The sequence below is a fragment of the Tasmannia lanceolata genome, unplaced genomic scaffold, assembly GCF_043159265.1.
Source record: "Tasmannia lanceolata isolate RefF3 unplaced genomic scaffold, GAP_Taslan_0.1 ptg000013l, whole genome shotgun sequence".
Lineage (NCBI taxonomy): Eukaryota > Viridiplantae > Streptophyta > Magnoliopsida > Canellales > Winteraceae > Tasmannia > Tasmannia lanceolata.
The window spans coordinates 39,951,862-39,962,966 of NW_027518690.1; the positions used below are offsets into that span (position 1 = coordinate 39,951,862).

The 11,105-nt window shown below is 40.1% G+C and overlaps 1 protein-coding gene across 1 annotated transcript; it reads right to left on the reverse strand.

Moving 5' to 3' along the window:
* Positions 1-672: 672 nt before the first annotated feature.
* LOC143891239 (polyubiquitin 11-like) lies at positions 673-2,730 on the reverse strand. Its single transcript, XM_077395861.1, has 3 exons — positions 2,713-2,730; positions 1,017-1,442; positions 673-891 (listed from the first exon to the last, which is right to left on the reverse strand). The coding sequence occupies exons 1-3, from the start codon at positions 2,728-2,730 to the stop codon at positions 673-675; spliced, it is 663 nt and encodes a 220-aa protein (XP_077251976.1).
* Between the last annotated feature and the right edge of the window lie 8,375 nt (positions 2,731-11,105).

An 11,105-nucleotide genomic window follows, 5' to 3' on the forward strand; every position in this document is an offset into this window, starting at 1 on the left:
GGACAGCCCCCCTCTACTGTATTTATGACTACTCATTCACACTAAAGGATCTGTCCCAAGTTAAAAAAAAGGGGGGGCAAATATATCGTTTCCCATCCAAATTTTTTTCAAAAGTTTGGTGGGGTCCACCTTTTTCGAATATCCAAAGGATGATCTTAACCCTTCGATCTGTAGAGTTTTTATAAAGTACCACCCTGAATTCTTATTTAAAGATGAAAAGTTCAACTCATCTATTGGCAAAATTCTGAATCATTCTCTCTTTTGGTTCTATTCTTTGCAGTTCTTTTATTCAGCTGCTTATTTAGCTAAAAAAAAAAAGCTATCACATGCAAAAATGAAAAATCAAGACACTAGTCTTCCCATACAAAAGAGACCTGGATGTATATGATGTAGAAAAACGAACAGTATGTACCAGTGAATGTTTTACTGTCATTGTCTCATGGTTACATTTTGAGAGGGTCAAAAATAAGTTACAGGGACGACTCCATCGTTATAAATTTATAATCAGCCAAATTACATTCACCCACAATCTCTTTTCCACAGAAAATAAGCCTGAGATGGCTGACTGGAATCCCTGCCCGCTGTTGGATCTTACTTTGTGTCTCTGCCTTGATGAATATCAGATTCACAGAAATTGAACCCATTTAGTGGTTGTTTACAACCATCAGATCATTAAGGGATACGGTAAACCACGTAAATAATGGAATTCTTGTCAATGCCGTAATCTGAAAGAGTCAGATCATGCTGGAGTGGTTTTCTACCAAAGATGAGACACAGAACAGGAGTTGTTTCCCCCATCTTTTCCTGAAACTTGGCAATGACCTGATCAGTGGTGTTGGAGCCCTCCACTTCAAGTGTTATGCTTTCCCCATTATACTGCTTGAGAAATACCTGCATCACAAGAGGATTCATATAGAGTGTGGCTTCTCTTTTGATGTTATATTCGAGCAAAGTCCGATGATCCTCAAGCTGCTTTCCAGAATAGACAAGCCTCTGTTGGTTAGACGGGACATAACCATATGAAGGGTGGCTTCCATTGGGATGTTATAAGCAGCCAGAGTCTGGTTGTCTTCATGTGATCTTCCAGCATAGATGATTGTTTGTTGCTTTGAAGGGATCCCCTCCTCCTCCTGAATCTTATCCTTAACGTTCTGGATGGTATCCCCAGACATCACTTCAAGGGCAACCTTTTTCCCAGTTGATGGTATCTTCACAAAAATTTGCATTCCTACAATGTCTATATCGAGGACGGAGTCCTTCTTGATGTCATAATCATCCAACGTTTGGCTGTCTTGGAGGTTATTTCTAGCAAAAAGTAATTCTGCCTGACGATTTGCTGGAAGGCCCTCCTTCTCACGGAACAAAGCTTTGATATAACTGATTTTGTCAGAGCTCTTTACGCTGAAAGTAATAGTTTTCTTCACTTTCAAAAAGATTCTCATCTGCAACAAAAAAAAAAGACGAGAAATCCTTACACCATTTGCAACTCAAATATATCATCATGGACAATGGAACTTGAATAATAGCCGTATAGGAGCTCCCTATTGATTTTATTTTCTGGATAGGGATGGAGATGCAAGCAAAGCAAGAAATGGCCTCATCTCTGGGGCGGAGTGCAAATCTGAATATAATTCTATACAAGAAAAATATAGAAGGGAAACCATGTAATTTCTTGTTCATTTATACTCAAGAGGCAGCAGAAGATATAACAAGATGTTGGAATAAATTAAGAATGAAAAGAGAAAAATAAGGAGCTCAACTTGCAGTGAAACAGCAAACTTCTTTTACGAATGTTTGATCATGACAATGTAATCCAAAGCATATGTGGGATGAAAAAAAATTATTTAGACCATTTCTTCATGCCCACATATGATCATTTCTTCATTAGTTATTTGAAGGGTGGCTGTAAATACCCTAAAAAGAAGAAACAAACTCAATTTTCCAAGTAATTACTCTGTTCTAGTTACGTTGACCATGAACATATGAAGGAAAAGGAAAATAAAAGGTAAAACTAGACAGCCAAAATGAGTACAAGATGATGTTCAAGGCAATAAGAAACAAAAGTTAACTATATAGATCACAGTATTGCCACAGTTTAAAAACTCACCAGCTCAAACTGATAAAATATAGAAAGTGTGCATAGCAGGAAAGGCAGCCCAATACGTTTCAATTCTCTTTCTTTATTTAACTTATTGCTTTTCCATTCAGGCTTTATTTCTTTATTGCTAATTTATTGTCTTGCTTTATATGTAACTTTTGATTATAGTAGTTTCCTTTTGTCTTGAGGGCTGTACGGCTTGTATTTTATAACATTCCATTACTAATGTAATCAGTTCCTCTTAAATTTAGTTTCTTTATGGTATCAGAGCAGGTTGCTTTTGTGCATCATCTTCAACCTCTCGGCAAAACAAGTAGAATAATTTCCTCCCTTAATCTATAAAGAGGTACATCGTTGTTTCTTCTCTCTCTTTTTTATAATCTACCATTACCTCCTCTCTCTTTTTTCTCCTTTTTTACACACACATGGCCACACATGGCCTCTACATCTCCCTTCCTTCCCTTCCCAAATATCACCAACTTTATATCTGTCAAACTTGACGGATCAAACTATCTATTGTGGAAAGATCAGATGGAGTCTATTCTAATTTCATCCGACCTTTTGGGCCATGTTGACGGCTCCATTCAAGCTCAGCCAAAAACAATCGAAAATACCTCCAAAACCGGTACCATTGTTAACCCGGATTATATTAAATGGCGAAAAACCGACCATTATGTTAAGAGTTGTATCAATGCAACTCTAACCGAAGGATTGGCTGCTCAAATACTTGGTATTCCAACCTCAAAAGAAATATGGGATACACTTTATGAACTTTTTATCCAACAATCCCAAGCAAGGCACTCTTTTCTCCGAAACGAGCTCACTGATCTTAAAAAGGGATCCAAAACTATGTCCGAATACCTTCAAACTATCAAATCCATTTCCGACTCCTTGGCTGCCATTAATGATCGTTTACAAGATAGTGACCTTGTCACTTATACTCTTAATGGATGGATTGGGCCCGGAGTATGATTCATTTGTTGTTGCCATAGATAGTAGATCTGATCCACCAAGTTTCAATGAATTACGTGCTTGTCTTTTGAGTCAAGAACAACGACTCTCATGCACCTCTGTTGCCATCCCAGACATGGGCAACCAATCTGCACTATACACTAGTCAGAATTACAAGAATGGGAAACGCAACAACAACTCCAATCGGCAGAACAACAACTCCAACCATGGTTTTTCTTATAGTTCTGGATCAAGTTCTCATCAAAATGACTCGAGCCGCTACAATCAATCTCGCAGCTCAAACACAAATCGATTCAACTACAAAACTTTGGAGGGCCCAACTCGGTGTCAAATATGCAAGAAAATGGGTCATGACGCAGACAAGTGTTATTTTCGTTATGGTTCTTCTCGCAATAGTGGGCTACCTCAAGCTTTTGCAGGCTTACATCTTGGTCCTCAAAATCAAGGACAACATCAGCAAACCCCTCGCAATGCACAATGGATTCCTAATTTGGGTGCAAGTAGTCAAATGACGCATCGTAATGCACAGTGGATTCCTGATTCGGGTGCAACTAGTCACATGACCTTCGATCCGTCCCTCCTTCAACAGGCACAGAACTATGAGGGATCTGACCAAGTCTTCATCGGTGATGGTAAGGCACTCCCTATAAATAAAATCGGCCACTCATTTATTTCTACTATGCACTCTAAATTGGCACTAGAAAATGTTCTTCTAGTACCCGGTATTAAACAAAACTTGCTATCAGTTGCACAACTCACAAAGGATAATAATTGTTCTGTTGAATTTTTTCCATGGGGATTTTCTATCAAGGATCTACAGACCAAGAAGCCAGTGTTAACGGCCCCCATTAAGGACAACCTCTATTCAATTCCAGTACGTCGGCAGGCTACAATGGCTAAAGATTTTATAGCGTTTTATGGCAATAAAGCACCTGCACGCATCTGGCATAGGCGACTTGGACACCCTTCTGCCAGGATACTTTCTGATTTTAAGACGAGTAAAACTCTAGAATTTTCAGACTTCTTATCTATTAATAATGTCTGTGAATCCTGTAAGATGGGTAAAAGTAGGAAGTTACATTTTCTGCATCTATTAGACAGTCTGTTGCCCCATTGCAGCTTATTCATTGTGACATTTGGGGGCTTGCTCCAGTTAATTCTGTTGGTGGTTTTAAGTACTACATTTTATTCATTGATGACTTCAGTCGTTATATTTGGATATATCCTTTGGTTGTTAAGTCTGCTTGCATTACGTGCTTTAAACACTATAAGTTGATGGCAGAAAATCTCTTCTCTACTTCTATTAAGTGTTTTCAATGTGATGGTGCATATGAATTGACAACAGGAGAATTTAAACATTTTTTGGATACATGTGATATTGTTTTGCGGGTTTCTTGTCCCCGTACTCCTGAACAAAATGGGGTAGCTGAGCGTAAGATTAGACATATTAGCGAGATGGGCACAACTCTTCTATTTCAAGCTTCTATGCCCAAACATTTCTGGCTTGAGGCCTTCTACGCTGCTGCCTATTTAATTAATCTATGGCCACTCTCCAGATTATGGACTACTTCGAGTATTTGGCTGCCAGTGCTTTCCCTATCTTAGGCCATATCAGCGTGACAAATTGAGTCCCAAGTCACTATCGTGTATTCTACTAGGCTACAGTGAGACTCAGAAGAGGTATCGCTGCTACGAACCCACATCAGGACGTGTTTATATCTCACGACACGTAGTGTTTAATGAAGATATTTTTCCATTTGCTCCCTCACATGTTGTGTCTCACTCTACCCCTGCATCGACATCACATAGCATTACAGTTCCTATCATCACTCTCCCCATTAATGTTGTGCCCACTTTGGAACCACCTGCCTTACCCATTGACTCCTCTCATGTGGTCCCTCCTTCATCACCCCAACCTCATTCATCTTCTATTTCTTATGACACTTTGGTTGATCCTACATCTCCACCTTCACCACCCCCACCCCCACCACCACCACGCCATCCGATGGTTACACGTCTTCAAGATGGCACTCGAAAGCCCAAAGTATACCTTGCCACCAAACATCCGCTTCCATCGGCCTATGTAGCTACACTTCATTCAGCTTCCCTTGAACCATCCACCTACAAACAGGCCGCTCGTGATCCTAAGTGGATAGCTGCAATGTCTGAAGAATACAATGCCCTTCTTCACAACAACACTTGGACTCTCGTTCCTTCTCATCCTACGATGAACGTTGTCGGCTGTCGTTGGGTATATCGCATCAAACATCGTAGTGATGGTACAATTGAACGGTACAAAGCACGCCTCGTGGCAAAAGGGTTTCATCAACAACCTGGCATTGATTTCTCAGAAACGTTCAGTCCTGTTGTCAAACCGGCCACCATCAGACTCGTTCTAGCAGTTGCTATCTCTCGCGGCTGGCCTATTCGACAACTTGACGTAAAGAATTCATTTCTTCATGGCATACTCAAAGAGGAGGTTTACAGGCAGCAGCCCCCTGGATTCATTGATGTTGCTCATCCTAATTATGTCTGCAAGTTACATAAGGCCCTCTATGGCCTTCGTCAGGCTCCATGTGCATAGTTCCAGCGATTTAGCTCATTTCTTCTTAATGTTGGATTTCATCGTAGTATGGCAGATACCTCCATGTTCGTCTATTCTTGCTCAGTTGGCACCGTTGTAACCTCATCAGCCAATTGGGAGAAGAATTTTTTATGAAAGATCTTGGTGACCTTCATTATTTTTTAGGTGTTGAAGCCCAACGCTCTTCATTGGGTCTTTTTCTCACTCAAACCAAGTATACCTTGGATATTCTTCACCGTACAGGAATGATTGGTTGTAAGCCATGCTCTACACCGGTTACCAGTGGCTCTAAGATGTTCATCTCTGAAGGTTCTCTCCTTTCTAATCCCCATGAATATCGCAATGTTGTTGGAGCATTGCAATATCTTACTCTCACAAGACCAGATATATGTTATGCAGTTAATCAAGTTTGCCAGTTTATGCACAAACCAACAACCATTCATGAACAGGCTGTCAAGCGTATTCTTCGTTATCTCAAGGGAACATTGGGGCTTGGCCTTCTTTTGCGACCTGGACCCCTATCGCTTATGGTTTCCTTTTCTGATGCAAATTGGGCAGGTTGCCCCAATAGTCGTCGCTCTACTACTAGATTTTGTGTGTTTCTTGGTCCTAATCTTCTCTCATGGAGCTCAAAGAAACAACCCACTGTTGCTCGCTCCAGTGCCGAGGCTGAGTACAAGGCTCTTGCTATCGCTGTCTCCGAGACGTTATGGCTTACGTATATCCTCGTGATCTTCACATCTCTCACAGGCTTCCACTTATCCTCTATTGTGACAATGTTAGTGCGACCAACATGGCTGCTAATCCTATTTTTCATGCTTGCACAACATTGAGATAGATTATCACTTTGTTCGTGAGCTCATTGCCAATGGTACTCTCCAAGTTCGTTTTGTTGGGAGTACAGGACAGCTTGCTGACATCTTTACCAATGGTCTTTCTGGCCATGCCTTTGATGTCTTGCGTTCCAAACTGATGCACATACCACGCATCAGTTTGAGGGGGAGTGATAAAATATAGAAAGTGTGCATAGCAGGAAACGCAGCCCAATACGTTTCAATTCTCTTTCTTTATTTAACTTATTGCTTTTCCATTCAGGCTTTATTTCTTTATTGCTAATTTATTGTCTTGCTTTATATGTAACTTTTGATTATAGTAGTTTCCTTTTGTCTTGAGGGTTGTACGGCAACCAATTCACCTTGTATTGTATTTATAACATTCCATTACTAATGTAATGCAAGGAACAGTTCCTCTTAAATTTAGTTTCTTTACAGACAAACTCCTGAGTTAATCATGGACTCAACCAAGATGGAACGGTTTGACTTGATCAAGTTCTTACAAGAGTTAATGAAAAATTGACCACGTCAATCATTTACTAGCTGAGCCCTCTCCTTCATACCTTGGCTCCGAGTCCGAGTTTTTAAACTATAGTATCATAAGGTTGAAAGGTCCAACCTATATCCCTTTGACATTAATAGGATCACCTTGGTTTAGCAAGCACTCTTTGGAAGAAAAAAATTGGGAATTGTCAAAGGGAAACCAAGTTTGAACATGAGATGTTTTGGTTCCCACACATTTGGTTTGGTTTGGGCAACCAGACATGAACAAAAGACTGGGTAGAGCTATCGTCAATAATGTACAGATAACTTGAGCATGAAACAAATATTGTACATGCTCTGAATCAATACACTCCAGTACTGTTGGTCAAACAAATACCCAGACAAATTCAGAATTTTGGAAGCCGCCCATCCTATCATCACATTGATCATTGAAGAAGCTAGGGAAACCAACAAGAATAACAGCATCTCTGAGTACATTCGGTAGTAAAAAAAATCCAAAGATCCCAAAATTGTGGGCAGAAGGCCCAGTCGCCTTCATTGCACTTGCATGCATCCATGAATAGATTGAGGTGTATTATTCAGTTAAAATTAGCACTACGAAGCTAAAATCAAATCAAGCTTCCAAAAACTGAACAAATCGCAACGAGGGTTTTCACACGTATGTTAGCCTTAAAGCTAATTCAACATATAAATCAGTTCAGCCCAAATTGAACATGTAACATCATGCTCACACCAAAAAAAATCAAACATATAAATAAATGCAGCAATGCGATAGAATCTGTCTACAATTTGAAATAATGAAATGTGATCAAAACTAGGGCCTAAAACATCAATCTAGAGTAGGGTAATCTCAAGAAAAAAAAATGGGTGAGAGGAAGGCTGTACAAAAAGGTGAAGGTAGCAATATAAAGTCAATACAGGCAAGAGAAACCAAATAGATCTGGTTTCATACGATAGTGTGAGCACTAACCTCAGAATTCGATGTGTTTAAGATGCCCATGAGGAGATATAGCGGCTACCTCGATCGGTATAAGAACTGTATCAGACACCAATATCGTATAAAAAGGTGGAGAAAGGTGATGAAAATGGGGGTGCAAGCAGCAAAGGAAACAATATACAGCAAGGTAAAGAGGGGTGAAATAGAGGTGAAAGGCACCAAGAAAAAGCGCCAACCTCAAATTTTCTTATGAAATTAAAACCATTTCTTCATGAAATTGTTACGGTCCTAAGTGGGGGCCGCCTAGGTATGGGACTAGATGGGACCCAGCTTGGTATGGGACAGGTTTAAAGGGCCTTGCCTAATGTGTTCCATCAGCGCTCTGTAGCTTTTGGCATATCGGTAAGGTACCTAACATTTGGTATCAGAAAAGCCATCACGTCCCGTGTTCGAGTCACGGAAGGAGCGACCTGTGGAGAGCACTACCTGGTAAAAAGCCAGAGTGAAGTTACCATTGAGTGGGTCGCCGGGGAAGGGGCGACCTATGACAAGGACTACTTGGAAAAAAGGCCAAAGCGAGAGCCGTCACAGAGTGGGCCGCCGAGGACGGCGGACTAGCTTTGGAGCTTTTGGCGTATCAGTAAGGTACCTAACATTTGGTATCAGAGCAGCCACCACGTCCCGTGTTCAAGTCTCGGAATGGGCGACCTGTGGAGAGGACTATCTGGTAAAAAGCCAGAGTGAAAGCAGCCAGAGTGAAGTTACTATTGAGTGGGCCGCCGAGAAAGGGGCGACCTGTGAAAAGAGCTACCTGGAAAAAAGGCCAAAGTGAAAGCCGTCACATAGTGAGCCATCGAGGACGGCGGACTTGGAAGCGTAGTGGTATGTTACGGTCCTAAGTGGGGGCCGCCTAAGTATGGGACTGGGTGGTGGGACCAGCCTGGTATGTGACAAGTTTAAAGGGCCTTGCCTAACATATTCCATCAGCTCTGGTGCTTTTGGCATATCGGTAAGGTACCTAACAGCTACGTGCCTAAACGGGACCCACTTGTGGTGGAATAAATTAATATGCTATTTTAGAGAATGAGATCTGAATCTTACCAGATCTAATATATGTAGTAGTTAGGATAGATTAGAATAGTCTTTAATTAGTTATTTCTATTCTTATAATAATATCGTTTATCTTTGAGTGCTTTATATAAGCACACGATATTATTAATGGAAATCAATGAAGAAACTTATTCCATAAATTATGTCTTTGCACAAGGAGGAGGACCGACGCTTCCTTTGAAGTGGGTCAAGAAGCCGATCTTCCCTCTAAGAAGATCAATCACGTTAACAGAAATCAATACCTTAAAAGTGAAGTTTCCAACTTCTCCAGGGAAAATCTACATCAATAATGAACGTTGAGTATACCAAAATGGGTATTTATTTGCAGCCAAGATAATAAGTTCGTATTAAAACTTATTTAAGGTACTTTTGAAGTCATAAATTAAGTCATAGAAAAATTTTCATTTACTTTCGCGGGAAATGGCAGCTCAAATAAATAAAGGAGCTGAAACAAAATTTGGCGCAAATTTATTTTTATTTTAATACTCACACCCCCTCTATTTAATACTTTTCATGTTGGGACAGTTTTAAATGCAGAAAAGCCAGGTCATTTGAGGGCAGCAAGGTAACGAAATGTCCAATTAATTGGAGGGTTCAGGCTCATCCTATGGTTCACATTTTAGAACAGCAATTCGGATGATCTAAACCATTCATTCTTGTGCTCCACCGGTAGATAGGCCACACACCCAAAAAATGTGGGCCATAAGAAAAGCCTAAACCCTTCGAATTAGGGAAATGTTATCAACACTACTGTATTTTGATGAGGGCACTCCTCACTTTATTACAACTACGGTATGGCGCGCACCATAGGATGATCCGAACCGTCCATTAGATGGGCCACAGCCTAAATAGGTTGTGCCCTAAAAATCATTTCCATGGGTTGATCCTAACCCTCCGATCTAAATGTTAGAGGGTTGATCATAACCCTTGATAGATCGGAGGGTTAGGATCAACCTATGGAATTAATTTTTAGGGCACGGCCTATTTACGTTGTGGCCCATCTAATGGACGGTTCGGATCATCCTATGGTGAGGGCCATACCGTACTTTTAATCAGGGGCGATGGCACTTGAAAGGGAAGGGGGACAATTAACCCCCTTAATTTTTTGGGAAAAAAAATATACCTTTATTTTTTAATTTTTTTTTTATACTTAACCCCTTTTTAAAAAAATATGCCCCCCTTTCCAATCATCCCAAAGATAGAAAATAAATTTAAAATTTTAATTTTACCATTTTTATATCCCTTCCTTGTGCAAAGTGTACTATAATTTTTGCCCCCCTTCGGCAAAATTTCAGATAGAAATTTTTTCTATCTTAATTTTAAGATAGAAAAAAAATTACTATAATTTTGGCCCCCTTGTGCAAAATTTCTGGCACCGCCCCTACTTTTAATAAAGTTAGGAGTGCCCACATCAAAATACAGTAGTGCTGATAACATTTCCCTCGATTTACTGGGGATTTTCGTTACCTGGCAGTAGGGGTGTTCATTATTCGGTTAGAACCGAACAACCGAGCCGAATTGGTTTGGTCGGTTCGGTTTGGTTTTTTTCCTTTTCGGTTCGGTTTCGGTTATTTTATTTTTTTGAAAATTTGATTATTCGGTTTCGGTTTCAGTTATCTCAAGAAAAATTCGGTTAACCGAATAACCAAAATTATGATAAAAACCATTATTTTTTAAAAAAAAGTGCTATATGGGCACTCCGTAGGATGATCAAAACCGTCCATTTCGATAAGATGATCCTAACCCTCAGATCCAAACTGAGAATTTTCTTTTTGCCCCTTTTTCTCCCACTATTCGGTTAAAACCGAATAACCGAAATTTTAATCAGTTCGGGATAACCGAAATTATTCCGGTTATCAAATTTCGGCCTATTCGGTTCGGTTATAACTGAACAAACACCCCTACCTGGCAGCCCAAAAAGAGATGGATGCAGCCAGGTAAGGCGCCATTCTATCATCACCCCTTCTATAGTTAACCATCATACAAAATAGAAATTTTAGCTTCAATGCTGGAAGTTTCTGAAACTACTAAAAGTTTAACATTTTCTAATTGCTTCCCACCCTGAAT

Coding starts and splice junctions, on each gene's coding strand:
- LOC143891239 (XM_077395861.1), bottom strand. Junction 892..1,016: donor TGGAAGCCACCCTTCATATG/GTTATGTCCCGT, acceptor CTTGTGATGCAG/GTATTTCTCAAGCAGTATAA.